This window comes from Pongo abelii, chromosome 8, assembly GCF_028885655.2.
Source record: "Pongo abelii isolate AG06213 chromosome 8, NHGRI_mPonAbe1-v2.0_pri, whole genome shotgun sequence".
In the NCBI taxonomy this organism is placed as follows: domain Eukaryota; kingdom Metazoa; phylum Chordata; class Mammalia; order Primates; family Hominidae; genus Pongo; species Pongo abelii.
The window spans coordinates 15,186,797-15,204,554 of record NC_071993.2 but is presented as its reverse complement, the minus strand read 5'-3'; the positions used below and the strand labels follow the sequence as shown (position 1 = coordinate 15,204,554).

The window sequence follows — 17,758 nt, the reverse complement described above, 5'->3', positions numbered from 1 at the left end:
AGGCCGAGGTGGGAGGATCGCTTGAGGTCAGGAGTTCGAGACCAGCCTGGACAACCTAGTGAGACCCCCCCCCCACAACCTCTCTTAAAAAAAAAATACATTTTTTAATTTGCACTTTTAATTTATAAAATTTTTAATTTTTAAAATTTTAAATATATAAATTTATATATAAATTTTTAGAGAAAAAATATATAATATATATACCTAGGAAGACCCTTAACCTCTGAAAAAATTTTATACATATAAATTTTTAATTTATAAACTTTTTAATTTATAAAATTTTAAATACACATTTATTTATTTATTTATTTTTGAGACGGAGTTTCACACTTGTTGCCCAGGCTGGAGTGCAATGGCGCAATCCTCGGCTCACCACAACCTCCACCTCCTGGGTTCAAGCAATTCTCCTGCCTCAGCCTCCCAAGTAACTGGGATTACAGGTATGCGCCACCACACCCGGCTCATTTTGTATTTTTAGTAGAGACCGGGTTTCTCCATGTTGGTCAGGCTGGTCTCGAACTCCCGACCTCAGGTCATCTGCCGGCCTCAGCCTCCCAAAGTGTTGGGATTACAGGCGTGAGCCACCGCGCCCGGCCAGTACGTATTTACATATATACTTTTTTTAAATTAAAAAAATTACATATGTATTTTAAGAGAGTTGGGGGCGGGTCTCTCTAGATAAATGTATCTATATATTTTCTCTCTCTCTCTCTGTCTCTCTCTTTCTTTCTTTCTTTCTTTCGAAGGCATTCCAGGGGAGGCCTGTGACCTACGGAGATCTCTCTGGGTTTCCTGCAAAGAACCTCTTGAGAAGGAATAGAAGAGAGAGCCAAGAGCGGAGAGAAACTCATTTAAATTCTCCTGTCTTCGCCTTTCCATTTGCAGCCTGGGGAACCCGGCGTGCGGTACTGCTCACCGCCCAGCCTCGCCCCCGCGCCCGCGACCAATGGGAGGCGGCCGGGCCGGGAGCGCGGCCAATGGCAGCGGCCAGAGGAGACGCGGCCCTTTAAGAAGCGGCGGGTGCGGGAGGGGGCCGAGCACCGGACAACAACAGCAGCAGCAGCAGCAACGCAGCCGCCGCCGCCGCCACCATGGCCCTGCAGGTACCCGGGACGCGGGGAGGCCACGCGGGAGGGGCGCTCCGCGAGGGGAGTGCTTAAGTGGGGCTCCGGGTGGGCTTGGCGCCCCTGGGAGCGGTCGGCGGTGACTTGGGGGACACGCCCACTCCTTCCCCAGCGCCCCAGATGGCAGTGTAGACCGCACCTGTGCCTGCTGACGGCGAGCCAGGGCTCCCGGGGCAACCCTTCCGGACCCCAGGGGCCGGGTGAGCGGAAAAGCAGGCAAGGCACCAGCGCCGGGGAGCACGGCGCGGGCCTCCTCCTCTCTCCGTCTCCCAGAGGGAGTCGAGATCCCCCGCTCCCGCCCCTTCGCTTGTTGGGACCTCCAGGACCTCTTTTAGTGTCATACTAAGCAGAAGAGATCTGTGAGGCTCCGATTTAAAAATACTGTTTTACAGGTATGTGAAAAAAATTGTTAAGGGTGGAAAACTTTGGAAAAGACAACAAATATAAAGTAATAATTACTGATAATAATCCAATCATAATTCCTTCACCCAGGTGATAATCACTGCTACATGCTAGGGTAATTCCTAGTATGTCCTAGTATGTTTTTTTCATGTGTGTGTGTATGTGGCATATATCTACACACATACCTGTGATGTTATTGTGTATATACGGTTTTTATTCCTACACTTAAAACAGTAATATGAGCATTTTCTCATTATTAAATGTTCTAAAATGTAATTTTATTTTTCTTTTTTGAGACAGAATCTCATTCTGTTGCCCAGGCTGAGGTGCAGTTGGTGCAATCTCTGCTCACTGCAACCTCAGCTCACTGCAACCTCCACCACCCAGGTGTAAGCGATTCTCATGTCTCACCCTCCCCAGTAGCTGGGGTTACAGGTGCACGCCACCATGCCCGGCTGATTTTTGTAATTTTTTTTTTTTTTTTGAGATGGAGTCTCATTCTGTCACCCAGGCTGTTTGAGATGGAGTCTCGCTCTGTCGCCCAGGCTGGAGTGCAGTGGTGCAATCTCAGCCCACTGCAACCTCCGCCTCCCAAGTGTAAGTGATTCTCATATCTCAGCCTCCCGAATAGCTGGGATTACAGGCGTGCACCGCCACTCCTGGCTATTTTTCTCTGTTTTTAGTGGAGATGGGGTTTCGCTGTGTTGGCCAGACTGGCCTCCAACTCCTGACCTCAAGTGATCCACCCGCTCGGACACCCAAAGTGCTGGGATTTCAGGCGTGAGCCACCACGCCCGGCCTCTAAAATGTAATCTTTCACATGCACAAAATTTCGTAGAACGTGGCTCACTTCTTTAACCATTTCAGTCAGGCAAGACGTTATCCTGAGTAAAGTTATAATAGATACTTCAGGGCCATCTGGGTTCAAATGTGTGCCTCACTTCTACTTAGCCTGTGACATAGTTAACCTCTCTGTGCCTCAGTTTCTTTATCTAAAAATGGAGGAGAGATACATTAAATGAATTATATGTATAAAGCATTTAAAACAATGCCTGACATGTGGTAAAGGTCCAATAAGGATAAGCTTGTGGTGGGACATTTAGTTTGTTTGTTTTGAGACAGGGTCTCACTCTGTCACCCAGGCTGGAGTGCAATGGCATGATCTGAGCTCACTGCAGCCTTGACCTCCTGGGCTCAAGTGATCCTGCCACTTCAGCCTCCTCCCAAGTAGCTTGGACCACAGGCACCTGCCATCACACCTGGCTATTTTTTTTTTATTTTTTATTATTTTTTTTGAGACAGAGTTTCGCTCTTGTTGCCCAGGCTGGAGTGCAATGGCGCAGTCTTGGCTCACCACAACCTCCACCTTCTGGGTTCAAGCGATTCTCCTGCCTCAGCCTCCCGAGTAGCTGGGATTACAGGCATGTGCCACCATGCCCGATTAATTTTGTATTTTTAGTAGAGATGTAGTTTCTCCATGTTGGTCAGGGTGGTCTCAAACTCCTGACCTCAGGTGATCTGCCCACCTCAGCCTCCCAAAGTGCTGGGATTATAGGCGTGAGCACCATGCCAGGCCTTTATTTTGTATTTTTTGTAGACATCTGGTTTTGCTGTGTTGCCCAGGCTGATCTCCAACTCCTGAGCTCAAGCAAGCCACCCGCCTTGGCTTCCCAAAGTGCTGGGATTACAGGCATGAGCCACCTTGCCTGGCTCAAATAATCTTATGCATGACTTATGTGTTTATACTGAACTCTCCCCAAAATGATCAAAACATTCTTCTAAAATTTCCTGAAAGATCTGAAAGGTTCCTTTTTAGCTTAGTACTTTGGTTTTTTGTTGTTTGCTTCTAAAATACTTGCAACGAGGAATTAAGAGTTGAGGAACATCACAGAAAAGCAGTATGCTAAGAAGTATTAACATTGACCCATGATATTATCTACTAACAATGCATTTGCATGTCAACAATATTGCAGGAAGGTAACTTTTTTTTTTTTTTTTTGAGATGGTGTCTTGCTCTGTTGCCCAGGCTGGAGTGCAGTGGCATGATCTTGGCTCACTGCAACCTCCACCTCCCAAATTCAAGCAATTCTCCTGCCTCAGCCTCCTAGTAGCTGGGATTACAGGTGCCTGTCACCACGGCAGGCTAAGTTTTGTATTTTTAGTAGAGACAGGGTTTCACCATGTTGGCCAGGCTGGTCTTGAACTCCTGACCTCAAGTGATCTGCCTGCCTCAACCTCCCAAAGTGCTGGGATTACAGATGTGAGCTACCACGCCCAGCCAAAAGTAACTTTAAAAAATGGCAAGTAATGACTGGCTGACAGAAACCTCTTCTGTCTTTATTACCTCACTGGCATGTGCAAGGATCATATTGGTACTAGTGTTCTGCCAAGATGCTCACTGAGTGGAAATGAGAGGAAAGGTGACTAGTTCAGGGTCCCCAGTCTTCTATTTATTTACACAAGAATAAGTATACTGGCAGACTGTCGTTGGAGTAGCAAAAGAAATGGAATTTCTAATTCAGCTGTAGCCTCCTGATTTTATCTGAAAATTACAATATGTTTCCATCCTCACCAAAGCATTTAGGAGAGCTGATGTTTATCCTAAATGGACAAATTTCTTTCCTAGACGATGAAGCTAAAAAGCAGACTTCTTCCTCTAGAATATGTATCATTTCAAGTCTAGGAGACTGATGATTTTAACAACTGGCAAAAAAGACTAACCTCTTCCCCCAGCCCACATTTGTGTGACCTAAGAACCCTGCAGTTCCTTGAGTGTGAGAATTTTTTATCTTCTTAATTGGGTTGCTCAACGGGAAAGAATTGCTCAAGAAGACGTTGCCAGCCCCCTATGTGGGATGGCCATGTTCTTTGCAGAAAGTAAAGTCAGATGAGGTGAGAGCCACCCTCAGAGGCTGTCTTCAGCGGGGCTGAAATGTGAAAGGTAATTTACACAGCAGCCTGCCTAGTCAGCATGGAAGGAATGCACCCAGGATGTACCCAGTGTGAGTGATGCTGGCGTAGCTTCTACGCCTAAGGTGGGGTGAGGGAGCCTAGTGTCAAAAGTATGAACAGGAGAGAGTCCAGGGAGGGGCCGTAGTAGCCTTAAGGCAGTTTGTCTTGCAGAATCTCAAGCTTGGGTGACTGGGAGATAATGCACAAAACATTCAACCAGGATGCTGAGGACCCCTCGCTCAGGAGAAATCAGCTCAGCAGAGGCTGCGGTTCCTGCCAAAGGCAGCAAGCCCAGCTCTGCAACAGGATACTGCAAAACTGTGATGCCTTTCTCTCAGGATGAGGCAGGAGAATAGGGTCTGGAGGCAGGGAACCTAAGGCCGATTCACACTGACTTTGTAGAACTAAATCAAAAGGAAAACCCCAACTTTCCACACCTATGTAATTAAAGGACCGGAGGCTACTCCCTTTGCAACCTCCTCCCCACTTTCTGTGTGGCAGATGGAAAATTGAAAGTATCTCTGACTGGTTGCTTTCTGCAACCAGTCAGACATTTGCACAGGAATGTACCTTTGTAATTTCACTTCAGCCTCTGATTGGTTGCTTTCCCCAACCAGTCAGACTGATCGTGAGCCAAGTCTTTATTTGCATAGAAGTGTAACTTTGTAACTTAACTTCAGCCTCCGATTGCAGGCCGCTACTTCATTTACATAGGATGCACACCAAGTAACCAATGGGAAGCCTCTAGAGGGTATTCAAGCACAGAAAATTCTGTAACAGGGATCTTGAGTCCCCGTGCTCGGCCTGCTCCCACCCTGTGGAATGTACTTTTGCTTTCAGTAAATCTCGGCTTTTGTTGCTTCATTCTTTCCTTGCTTTGTTTGTGCATTTTGTCCAATTTTTTGTTCAAAATGCCAAGAACTTGGGCACCCTCCACTGGTAACAAGAATGCTTTGGAATTCAATGTTCATAGCTCTATATTTAAAGCTGCATCTCACCTATGATAACTTTCTGATCCCCCTAAAGTCTGCTCACTCATTAACCATCCAACAAGGATGTACTTAATAGACTCCGACCAGGCTCACGCCACCCACCAGCAGTCTGTGAGGCCCTGTGGGTGGTGCCAAGGTGATTATTTATTTATTTATTTATGAGTATTTATGCAACCCCACATAGCCTTTATGTTGAGCTCTAGTAAGTTCTGTCCACACTGCTGGGAGCAGCTTTCCCTGCCCCTCTGCACCCAACAAACACAGACCAATCCCCCCAGCACAATCACCATCTCATCTCAGGGATGGCTTTTTCCGTTCCGTACCTTCCCGTCTGTGCTACCTCCTGTGTTCCCAGAGCAACTGCTGCACCTGATTTGCAGCAAGTCCCATGTGGTCCCCGTTGCCCTGTTCATCTCCCACCTGGCTGTGGGTGCCTTCAAGCACACTGCCTTGTGCATACCCATCTGCCTGGCAAAGGCCTGGCCTATAAGAGGTGTTCAGTAAGTAGGTTTGTTAATTAGTATGAGCTGTGAGATGAGCTCTGGGAGGGCAAAGTCCGTAGAATCAAATCAAGAATATTTTACATTGTTGGCGGGGCATGGTGGCTCATGCCTGTAATCCCAGCACTTTGGGAAGCGGAGGTAGGCAGGTCACTTGAGTTCAGGAGTTCAAGACCAGCTTGGCCAACATGGCAAAACCCTATCTTTACTAAAAATACAAAATAATTAGCCAGGCATGGTGGTGCATGCCTGTAATCCTAGCTACCTGGGAGGCTGAGGTGGGAGGATCGCTTGAACCAAGAGGCGGAGGTTGTAGTGAGCCATGATTGCGTCACTGTACTCTAGCTTGGACAACAGAGTGAGACTGTGTCAAAAAAAAAATTATATTCTTAATCATCCTTAACCCTAGCACAAAAAGAGGCTGATATTCTCTTTTTGTGGCTGAAGCTGCATCTCAGAGGAGCTTTGTTTCTTGCATCGAGTCCCAGGGCAGTGTGCCTCAAAGCTGGAAGTCAAACCTGAGTATCCTGGCCGAGGCCAATGTTGTTTGTACTCCAGCTCATCATGGCTGGGATGGGAAAGGCCTCCTACAGGAAGGTGCGTCAGAACAGCCCGTTAAGGCAGGAATGTATTGCATTGAGGTGCCAGAACCAGACAGGCTAGACAGAGAGAATGGTGCTGGCCACTGCTCTAGAACTGGGTTCCCTACCTAGAGAGGGAGAAAGAGCGGGGACCCCTGAAATGGCATGGGAAACTGTGTGAGGGCTTAGCTCTCCTGTGCAGAGGGGTCCAGGACTTTCATTAGATCTTTTTTTCTTTTTTCTTTTTTTTTTTGAGACGGAGTCTTGCTCTGTCACCCAGGCTGGAGTGCAGTGGCAGGATCTTGGCTCACTGCAACCTCTCCTCCTGGGTTCAGGCTACTCTCCTGCCTCAGTCTCCTGAGTAGCTGGGATCACAGGTGTGAGGCACCATGCCCAGCTAATTTTTTGTGTTTTTAGTAGAGATGGTGTTTCACCATTTTGGCTAGGCTGGTCTCGAACTCCTGACCTTAAGTGATCCACCTCCCTCAGCCTCCCAAAATGCTGGGATTACAGACGTGAGCCACTGCACTCAGCCCTCATATGGGTTTTTAAGAAGGCTTAGAATTCTAATTAAGGCATGGCACATCAAGAGGAGTCAAGTTGCTGTCACTGGAAAATAATATGAGACTTTACAGCAAACAGAACACCTGAGATGGCCTATAAACCTACAGAGGAAGGTCCTACGCCCCTTCTGCATAGCCTTGCCCTTAAGCAGCTCTGGCCACTCATGTAGCATTTCAATTTTGTTCTTATTATAAACACAATCCATGCACATTATAGAAAATTTGGAGAGTACAAAAATATTTTAAAACTACATAACTTGCCAATAATCAGAGGCAATTACCGTTTACATATTTTTAGTATACATCTTTCTAGTTTTTATTTTTTCTATACTACTTACAAAGCTGAGTGTATAAAAGGAATTTGTGTTCTTTGCTAAACCATAAACTAAAAGTATTTCTTATGTCTTGCTTTATTGCAAGTACCTTTTTTTTTTTTTTTTTTTTTTTTTTTTTGAGACAGTCTTGCTCTGTTGCCCAGGCTGGAGTGTAGTGGCATGATCTCGGCTCACTGCAACCTCCACCTCCAGGGTTCAAGCGATTCTCCTTCCTCAGCCTCCCGAGTAGCTGGGATTACAGGCATGTGCCACTATGCCCAACTAATTTTGTATTTTTAGTAGAGACGGGTTTCTCCATGTTGGTCAGGCTGGTCTCAAACTCCCAACCTCAGGTGATCCACCTGCCTTGGCCTCCCAAAGTGCTGGGATTACAGGCGTGAGCCACTGTGCCCAGCCTGGTCACACAGCTCTTAAGAGATGGAGTTGAGATTCCAACCAAGGCAGTCTGGCTCCAGAGCCATGTTCTTAACCATGGCATTATGTATAAAGCAGCCAAGAGTTTCTTAGGAAGACACTCAGAAGACAAGGCACCCCTTGTTCCATGCCCCCGTGCTTCTCAGTCCCCTGTGGGAACTGGGGAGGAGGATGGGCCATGTTCAAGGTTATTTAGGCTGAAGACCCTGATCTCCAACTTACAGGTGATTTTGCTCTTCACAAAACAACTGTTCTGGTTGTGCTACTGTTCCTGGACCAAGCTGAGAGCCAGGCTGCTTATTCTCTCAGCTCAATAACGAATAACGAGATGCAGATAAACTGGGAGAGAAGAGATTTGATTTCTGTAGCTGGGTGCAAGGAGAAGGCCTGCAAATTATTGCGAAGCCAACTCAAAATTACAGAGTTTTCCAGAGCTTATATGCCTTCTAAGTTATATGTCTGCATGTAAGTGTGCATTCATCTAAAGCCTTAAGAGATTAACTTCTTGTAATCTATAACTAAGGGCTGAGTTCTGAATACCTTCATCTGGAGCCTCAGTAAATTTACTTAATCTAGATGGGTCCAGGTGCTGGAGTGATTAACCTTATCTTATTTCCTGCTAAATCATGGAGGTTTGGGGAGTTCCTTCAGACCCCAATACAACTTGTTTGTGGAGGTCTGGAGATTTTCTTCAGACCCCAATAAAACTTGTTTAATCCTAAATGGGTCCTGTTAAGAATTCCTTCATTATCTTGTCATGCCTCAAGCCCCAGGAAGGGCCTGGGCAAAACTCTTGGTGGGCTTTTGTTACCTTGGAGTCTTCGTATGAGGGCACTGGCTCTTTCTGCTTTTAATATTTAACGTAAGCACTCAGTCAGTGCTGAAACAGTTGTTACGGAGGCCTGCCTGTTTAGCCATTAGGAAAACCTGGCCTGCCACAGTACTGCCTGTCTTTGGGGCTGGAAGGAAACTTGACTGAGCCACTCCGCTGAGCCCACAGGGTACTGAGGTTACAGTGGGGCTATCCACTTTCTCTCCTAGGCCTTTGGATCCAAAGGGAGCTCTGGCATCAGAGAAGAAGTATGGGGGGCAGGGGGTGGCCAGCATACGTCCTTGAACTTCCCCTGTTTGACAGCCAGCTTACTGACAATTCCTGCTTATCCTGAGTTTTAAAAAATAAGGCAAGGTAAGACACAGTTTAGTTTAAAAATCTATAAAGGAAAATAATCACGAAGCTCTTTGTAGAGTGTAAACTAAGAGGTTAGAAAGGGAAAGGGATAAAGCATCTGGGAACACTCAGGCTCTGGAGTAGACTGGACTTCCTTGTCTATTTCAGCCACTGGCTGAACCCTGGGCCAACCTGAGGGTCTTGTGGGGTTAGGGAGGGCCCAGTTATCAGAGTAAACTCGGGACAAGCCTTACTACGTAAGTACATTTTTTTTGTTTGTTTTTTTTTTTTGAGACAGAGTCTCACTTTGTCACCCAGGCTAGAGTGCAGTGGTGCTATTTCAGCTCACTGCAAACTCCGCCTCCCAGGTTCAAGCAATTCTTGTGCCACAGCCTCCTGAGTAGCTGGGATTACAGGCACGCACCACTAAGCCCAGATAATTTTTGTATTTTTAGTAGAGACAGGGTTTTGCTATGTTGGCCGGGCTGGTCTCGAACTCCTGACCTCAAGCGATCCCCCTGTCTCGGCATCCCAAAGTGCTGGGATTAGAGGCATGAGCCACCACGCCAGGCTTAAGTACATTGTATATAGAGTTTCCAGGAAGTCTAAAAACATACTAAAGCATATTGGTATACAAAGTTTTCCCTAATCAGCTCTAAATTGGCTAAACAACTCCTCTTTTCTAGAAATCAGTTGCAATAAATCTTATAATTTAGGACTAGTGTGGAAAGGAATCTGTACGAGCAATTCAGCCAAATCAGGAATATTGATTACCCTCAGAAACTGGCTAGGTCTAAATAATACTGATATTAAAGAATGTAGGCATGAGGGCACTAGAAGAGAAACACCCTAAACGATGGTATTAACTGGTAGCAAAGCCCCTGCATGTAGTAAAGTTGGACTAAGGCAGAAGAGGAAGGGCACATCTGCGAGGTGATTGAGAAACTTTCATTGAATATAAATAATTCCAAAAAAAAAAAAGCAGCCGGGCACGGTGGCTCACACCTCTAATCCCAGCACTTTGGGAGGCCAAGGTGGGTGGATCATGGGGTCAGGAGTTCAAGACCAGCCTGGCCAAGATGGTTAAACCCCGTGTCTACTAAAAATACAAAAATTAGCCAGGCGCGGTGGCAAGCGCCTATAATCCCAGCTACTCGGGTGGCTGAGGCAGGAGAATGGCATGAACCCAGGAGGCGAAGGTTGCAGTGAGCCGAGATCTTGCCACTGCACTCCAGCCTGGGCAACAGAGTGAGACTCGGTCTCAAAAAAAAACAAAAGCAAACTCACCTCCAGGTGCATTGGCTCACGCCTGTAGTCACAGCACTTTGGGAGGCCGAGGCAGGGGGATCACTTGAGGTCAGGAGTTCAAGACAAGCCTGGCCAGCATAACAAAACCCCATCTCTACGAAAAATACAAAAATTAGCCGAGTGTGGTGGTGCACACCTGTAGTCCCAGCTGCTTGGGAGGCTGAGGTGGGAGAATGCCTTGAGCCCCAGAAGTAGAGGTTGCAGTGAGTGGAGACGGTGCCACTGCACTGCACTTCAGCCTGGGCAAGAGAGCCAGACCTTGGCTTAAAAAAAAAAAAAAAAAAAAAAAAAAAAGGTAAACCGAACATTTTCTGTATTAAGAATTTTCTGTCGTTCTTCATATTAGGTAAGTCCCAGGAGAGGTGAACTCCTAGGAATGCAAGTAAATTAAGATGATTCTGATAGAACCAGAGCAGCAGAAGTTCATTTCTACTTGAAACCTTCCTCTTCCTGCTCTTTGAGTTCCTATTCCTTGGTGGTAAAATGCTCCTTTTTTTTGTTTTTTTTTGTTTTTTTTTCTTTAGGCTGATTTTGACAGGGCTGCAGAAGATGTGAGGAAGCTGAAAGCAAGACCAGATGATGGAGAACTGAAAGAACTCTATGGGCTTTACAAACAAGTGATAGTTGGAGACATTAATATTGGTATTATATATTATTAATATTAATATATTCATATGTTACAATTAATATATTAATTGCAATTATAATATATAATATATCATTACTTAAAATATAGTAATATACTCCTTTGAACAATGTCTATAGAAGTGCACAGTAAAATGTTAACCTGCAAATGCATCTCTCCTTTTGCCAGCATGTCCAGGAATGCTAGACTTAAAAGGCAAAGCCAAATGGGAAGCATGGAACCTCAAAAAAGGTTTTTTAGTCTTTCACAAGTTTAAAGCAAACTTTCTTAATTTCCCAATGCACCAATCAGGGAGATAACCTGTTTGTATCTTTCTAGGGTTGTCGACGGAAGATGCGATGAGTGCCTATATTTCTAAAGCAAAGGAGCTGATAGAAAAATATGGAATTTAGAATACAGCATATAAGGAATTTTTCCTTTTGAAGCCTTCCAAATGCTATCATGACCTAACAGTTAGAGGGAGAGGCATACTGTTAACTTGATGTATCATGTATATTTTTGCTATTAGCATGAGCTGTAATACTTAGAAGTACACTGAAACTACATAGTTAATTGTACTTGCTTAAACCAGGTGTCTTTAAAAGTTCTTTTTAAGGAAATGTGGCACATATACACCATGGAACACTATGGAGCCATAGAAAAGGATGAGTTCATGTCCTTTGCAGGGACATGGATGAAGCTGGAAACCATCATTCTCAGCAAACTATCACAAGATCAGAAAACCAAGCATGTTCTCACTCGTAAGTGGGAGTTGAACAATGAGAACACATGGACACAGGGAGGGGAACATCACACACTGGGGCCTGTCGGGGGATGGGGGGCTAGGGGAGGGATAACATTAGGAGAAATACCTAATGTAGGTGACTGGTTGATGGGTGCAGCAAACCGCCGCAGCATGTGTATACCTGCAGTAACAAACCTGCACATTCTGCACATGGAACCCAGAACTTAAAGTATATAAAAAGAATTCTTTTAGAAAAGTATTTTATTTTTAATTTTTATAGAGTTAAGGAGTACAACTGCAGCTTTTATTTGTTTGTTTGCTTGTTTTTTCTTGAGGAGTCTTGCTCTCTCACCCAGGCTGGAGTGCAGTCATGTGATCTCGGCTCACTGCAACCTCCGGCTCCTGGGTTCAAGTGATTCTCTTGCCTCAGTCTCCTGAGTAGCTGGGATTACAGGTGCTTGCCACCATGGCTGGCTAATTTTTGTATTTTTAGTAGAGATGGGATTTTGCCATGTTGGCCAGGCTGGTCTCGAACTCCTGACCTCAGGTGATCTGCCCACCTTGGCCTCCCAAAGCGCTGGGGTTATAGTTGTGAGCCACCACACCTGCTCACAAGTGTAGTTTTGTTACATGGATATATTGTGTAGTGGGGAAATCTGGGCTTTTAGTGTAACCATCACCCAAATACTGTACATTGTACCTAAAAGGTGATTTCTCATCCCTCACCCCCTCCCACCTTTCCAAGCCTCCAGTGTCTATTATTCCACACTCCGTGACCCTATGTACACACTGTTTAACTCCCACTTATAAGTGAAAACATGTGGGTTTTTTTTTTTTTTTTGCTTCTGAGGGTTTTTTTTTTAATCTTTATTTTCTTGTTGTTTTTTTTTCTGAGTTTTTTCACTTAAGATAATAGCCTCCAGTTCCACCCATGTTGCTGCAAAAGCCGTAATTTCATTCTCTTTATACGGCTGAGTAACATCCCCTGGTATACATATACAACGTTTTCTTTATCCCATCATCTGCTGATGGATACTATCTTTGCTATTGTGAATTGTGCTGCAATAGACATACAAGTGCAGGTATCTTTTGGAGAGAATGATTTCTTTTCCTTTAAGAAGATACCCAGTAGTGGGATTGCTGGGTAGAACGGTAGTTCTATTTTTAGTTCTGTGAGAAATTTCCGTGCTGTTTTTCATAGAGGTTGTACTAATTTACATTCCCACCAATAGTGTATAAGCATTCCCTTTTCTCCATATCTGTTGTTTTTTTGACTTTTTAGAAAGTCTCGCCCTGGTAATATGTGTACAGATTTGAACAGCTGTTTGTTCTTTTGGCTCATCTGTTCTGTTACAATAAGTTAATGTTACTGGTGAAATAAAAACAGGTTATTAAGAATCAATGGCAAGGCTGAGCGTGGTGGCTCACGCCTGTAATCTCAGCACTTTGGGAGGCCGAGGTAGGGGGATTACTGAGGTCAGAAGTTCGAGACCAGCCTGACCAACATTGCAAAACCCCATCTTTACTAAAAATACAAAAATTAGCCAGCTGTTGGTGGTGCACACCTGTAATCCCAGCTACTTGGGAGGCTGAGGCAGGAGAATTGCTTGTACCTGGGAGATGGAGGTTGCAGTGAGCCAAGATCACACCACTGCACTCCAGCCTGGGCGACAAAACAAGACTCCGTCTCAAAAAAAAAAAAAAAAGTGTACAAGTCTGTCTGTAGCAGTTTAAAGAAATTTAAAAAGCCACCATAGGAATATCTATTTTTCTTTAAATTTTTACGTTTAAGACAAATAAAAAGGCAAACTAAAATGTATCTAGTGATAAACTGTACCACTACTGTACCCCATATGTTCAGTTCTATCAGAGTAAAAATAGAGTCTGGAATATAATATTGGCCCCCTACTCAGCTTTCTGGATGGTACACAGGCTCTTTGAAAGAAGATAGTCTCATGTTAACAATTCAAAAAATTGTTTGAGATTGCTTAAGATAAATATCCCCCAAAACAGTGTACCTCTATTCCCCGCATAAAAATTTAGATTTGGAATGGTATCACCAGAGGAATAGATCAACTTCATGTTACTACAACAACAAAACTGTCTAGGTCTACTAGATGAATTTCCAGTGAATTATGCTGAGCAGAAAAAGCCAGTCCCCAAATGTGACATCTATAATTCCATTTATGTAATATTCTTTTTCTTTTCTTTTTTTTTTTTTTTTTTTTTTTGAGACAGGCTGTCACTCTGTTACCCAGGCTGGAGTGCAGTGGCACGATCTCGGCTCACTGCAACCTCCGCCTCCCAGGGTCAAGCAATCCTCCCATCTCAGCCTCCAGAGTAGCTAGGACTACAGGTGGGTGCAACCATGCCCAGCTAATTTTTGTATTTTTCATAGAGACAGGGTTTCACCATGTTGCCCAGGCTAGTCTGGAACTCCTGATCTGAGGTGATCTACCCACCTTGGCCTCCCAAAGTGCTGAGACTATAGGCACGAGCCACCGCGTCCAGCCAGGATTCTTGAAAGGGAAAATTTGTAGATGCAAAGGATGGAATAGTGGTTGCCATGGAGGAGGGAGGTGGGTGTGGCTTTAAAAGGGCAGCAGGAGGGATGATCCTGCAGTGATGGAATGTTCTGTGTCTTGATTGTAGCAATACCAATATCCTGATTGTGATATTATACTATAGTTTTGCATAACAGTTACGATTAAAGGAAATTGGGTAAAAGGCTACACAAATCTCTCTGTATTATTTCTTACAAGTACAAGGGAATCTGCAGTTATCTCAAAAAGTTTAGTTTTAAAAATCGAGGTTGATTTCTCATCAGGAAAATTTTGGCAATCAGGATAATTCTCATCTTTCTAAATTTCGCCTAATGATAGATGTCTTCCACAATGATACCAAGGCCTAATTCCTTCAAAGAGAAGACATCAGCAATGATAGACTTGGTGTCTTACAGTTGAGGGCTTGAAAACTCCTAAAAATTGTTCCCATGTGGACTTTACCTCCACCAGGTAGAGATGTGGGGGAAAAAGCTTACCCCTAAAGCCTGGCATTTGTTCCATCATGAAACTTCAGTTTGCAGACTATATTGACTAAACATTTTTCAAATTAATAATCACGAATCCTAATTATTATTATTATTTTTTGAGACAGAGTCTCATTCTGTCACCAAGGCTGGAGTGCAGTGGCACGGTCTTGGCTCACTGCAACCTCCACCTCCCAGGTTCAAGTGATTCTCTTGCCTCAGCTTCCCTAGTAGCTGGGATTACAGGTGCCTGCCACCACGCCTGGCTAATTTTTTTGTATTTTTAGTAGACGTGGGGTTTCGCCATGGTGGCCAGGCTGGTCTTGAACTCCTGACCTCAGCTGATCCGCCTGTCTCGGCCTCCCAAAATGCTGGGATTACAGGCGTGAGCCACCACGCCCGGCCTCCCAATTACTTTTGTACCAATCTTTCAGTAAGGGAACCCTGGAAATAGTATCAAATTAAAAGATAAAGTACAACACATACTACAACATAATTTGCTTAAGGCTATTTGTAGCCTAAACTCAAAGTGCCTCCCCCAAATAGTTAATTTTATATTTTTTGTACTTTGTTTAAAAAGAGTGATAAATTTAGGAAAATACCACCTGTATGCATTTTCCTTAATCTTATTTACTAAGACCTTATGTACTTTTTATTTTTGAGATAGGGTCTCACTCTGTCACTCAGGGTGGAATGCAATGACATGATCCTAGCTCACTGCAGCCTTGACCTCCTGGGTTCAAGGGATCTTTCAGCCTCAGCCTTCCAAGTAGCTGGGACTACAGGTGCACGCCACCATGTCTGGCTGATTTTTAAAATCTTCTGTAGAGACAGGGGTCTCCCAAACTCCTGACCTGAAATGATCCTCCTGCTCAGCCTCCCAAAGTGCTGGAATTACAGGTGTTGAGCCACTGCGCCTGGCTCCTATTTCTGCTTTTCTTTTTCTCTTGGTTCCTGTTTACTTCCAGCTGTTGTGCTTTCTCCCTAAGTCAAGTTCAAGTTATTGCTGAGTGAGGCTGAGGCAGCCTCTTAGGTGTTAGATTTGTGCTTGGCCACTCCCTTTGTCACAGGCCAGACTCTAGATTGGTTGTCCAGTGGGGGGACTGGATCGAGGTCCCAGCCAGACATCCAGGGTGGCAGAGCCCCCCAGTAAGTGGTGTAGAAGAAACTCCTTAGAGGGGTGGGGTATAGGCATTCTGAGGACTTGCCTGCACAGGTGACAATAATTATTTAGGGCTCTCTTCTTTTAACAAAGCAGTAGGTTACATTTTCTTACTATGTGGGGCTATTCTACATGTGAAAAAATGAGATCAAGCTTTGAGACATGGTATGTCATTGAAACAATCATTTACTTCAAGCATTTCCCCTGTTAATCATCTTCATCATTAAACTAACTGAAGGAAAAAATGGATAATTTACTAATCATGAATTTTGTTGACAAACTTCCCATAAAGGAGAATCAAGTGAGATTTTAATAGGAAGATAAAAGACTCTGCCAGAAGTATTTTTTTTTTTTTTTTTTTTTTTTTTTGAGACAGAGTCTGGATCTGTCACCCAGGCTGGAGTGCAGTGGTGCGATCTCGGTTCACTGCAAGCTCTGCCTCCCAGGTTCACACCATTCTCCTGCCTCAGCCTCCCGAGTAGCTGGGACTACAGGCACCTGCCACCACACCCGGCTAATTTTGTGTATTTTTAGTAGAGACGGGGTTTCATGGTGTTAGCCAGGATGGTCTCGATCTCCTGACCTCGTGATCCACCTGCTTTGGCCTCCCAAAGTGCTGCCAGAAGTATTCTTTACTGGCTTGACTTTTGTCCCCAGATATGTAAATATATTTATGTAACGAATCTCCCTGACAGTAGAAAATGTGTAATTTCCAATCTGAATAAAACTGAGCTACATCTGAATAACTGAAAAGTGTATCATATTACTTTGATTATTTTAAAAGTGACAGGAAAAATATCTAAAATTTGGCAATCGATGATACTTCTAGACACTTGATTATGTAGTTCTTGATTAATTTCTCGTTGGCAGGATCCAGAAGATAAAAGTGACCCCCTGGAAGCTGGTGAATGTTAGCATTTCCACTGGTTACATCTTTCCAGGCTGAAAATAAACAAGATTGTATTCAATAACACCAACAGCAACTAAAGATTCACTTCAAGACATCATTTCTTTAAGAGCTGACACCCTGGAGTACGGTTACTTTCAAGGCCTTATGTTCTAGGTGATGAAGCAGGAGCATTGCCATCTTGGACAAGCCCCTCATTCTAAAGTTTACCTTAATCAAAAACCACCTAAATCCAAAAGGCATCAGCCTAATGGCTAAGGTCACCATAACCATAAACCATAGATAACATCTCCAACCAGAAACGTTCCAAACTCCTCCCTGACCAGAGACATGTTAGCCCCAAGATAACCCCCCTCTGGCCAGGAAGATGATGGCCTCGAGATAACCCTGCTTCCGGCTGCCAGAAAGATGTCTGCCCCAAGAAAGCCTCCCCTCCTCCCAGAGACATTCCAACCCCACCATAAAACTTCTCGCTCACACAGAAACATTCCAAGCTTGTAATAAGCCCCTCACCCTAAAACCAATATATACTCTCCATCTGTAAGAGAAAGTGCTCCTGACTGAAATCTGCCAGGAGCCCCTCTCAGGTTTTATCTAAAGAAAACCTGTCTGACTGTTAAGCTGCATTTTGTGTGTCTTTCCTCTTTCTTTAACTCTTACACTAGGTGTCCTGCATTTTTTATTTCTTTGAGACCTATCAGTGTACAGCAGTTCTCTCATTTTACACAAGACCAACATCTCTGCTTTTACACTAAATACAACTTCAACTAATTTTTTACTCATTGCAGTAACTGCTAGTTGACATTGGTCAAAAATCATCGAACATAAATATATACACCTACTATGTACCCACAAAAATTAAAAATAAAAAAAATTTAAAAGCTGGCCAGGCGTGGTGGCTCATGCCTATAATCCCAGCACTTTGGGAGGCCGAGGCAGGCAGATCATGAGG

The 17,758-nt window shown here is 44.3% G+C and overlaps 2 protein-coding genes across 7 annotated transcripts in view; one reads left to right on the top strand and one right to left on the bottom strand.

The window, feature by feature from the left end:
* The first annotated feature begins 964 nt into the window (after positions 1 to 964).
* On the top strand, positions 965 to 17,685 carry ACBD7 (acyl-CoA binding domain containing 7). Of its 6 annotated transcripts, XR_008510292.1 has the most exons (6): positions 1,008 to 1,103; positions 10,864 to 10,981; positions 11,154 to 11,216; positions 11,304 to 11,725; positions 13,948 to 14,065; positions 16,770 to 17,685. XR_008510292.1 is itself a non-coding variant. In XM_054521989.2 (4 exons), exons 1-4 carry the CDS (start codon positions 1,092 to 1,094, stop codon positions 16,781 to 16,783), a joined length of 300 nt encoding a protein of 99 aa, XP_054377964.1. In that variant the 5' UTR covers positions 968 to 1,091; the 3' UTR covers positions 16,784 to 17,685. The 6 variants fall into 6 exon arrangements, 4 of the variants coding, with proteins under 4 accessions (XP_054377962.1, XP_054377964.1, XP_054377963.1 ...); XR_008510293.1 differs by lacking the exon at positions 13,948 to 14,065; XM_054521989.2 differs by lacking the exons at positions 11,154 to 11,216; positions 13,948 to 14,065 and having other exon boundaries at positions 968 to 1,103; positions 11,570 to 11,725.
* Positions 16,068 to 17,758, bottom strand: part of OLAH (oleoyl-ACP hydrolase) — a 30,054-nt gene continuing 28,363 nt past the window's right edge. The window contains exon 8 of the mRNA XM_024253237.2: positions 16,068 to 16,841. Within this exon, the coding sequence (XP_024109005.2) occupies positions 16,699 to 16,841 (143 nt within the window). The 3' untranslated portion in view covers positions 16,068 to 16,698. The remainder of the gene's footprint in view (positions 16,842 to 17,758) is intronic.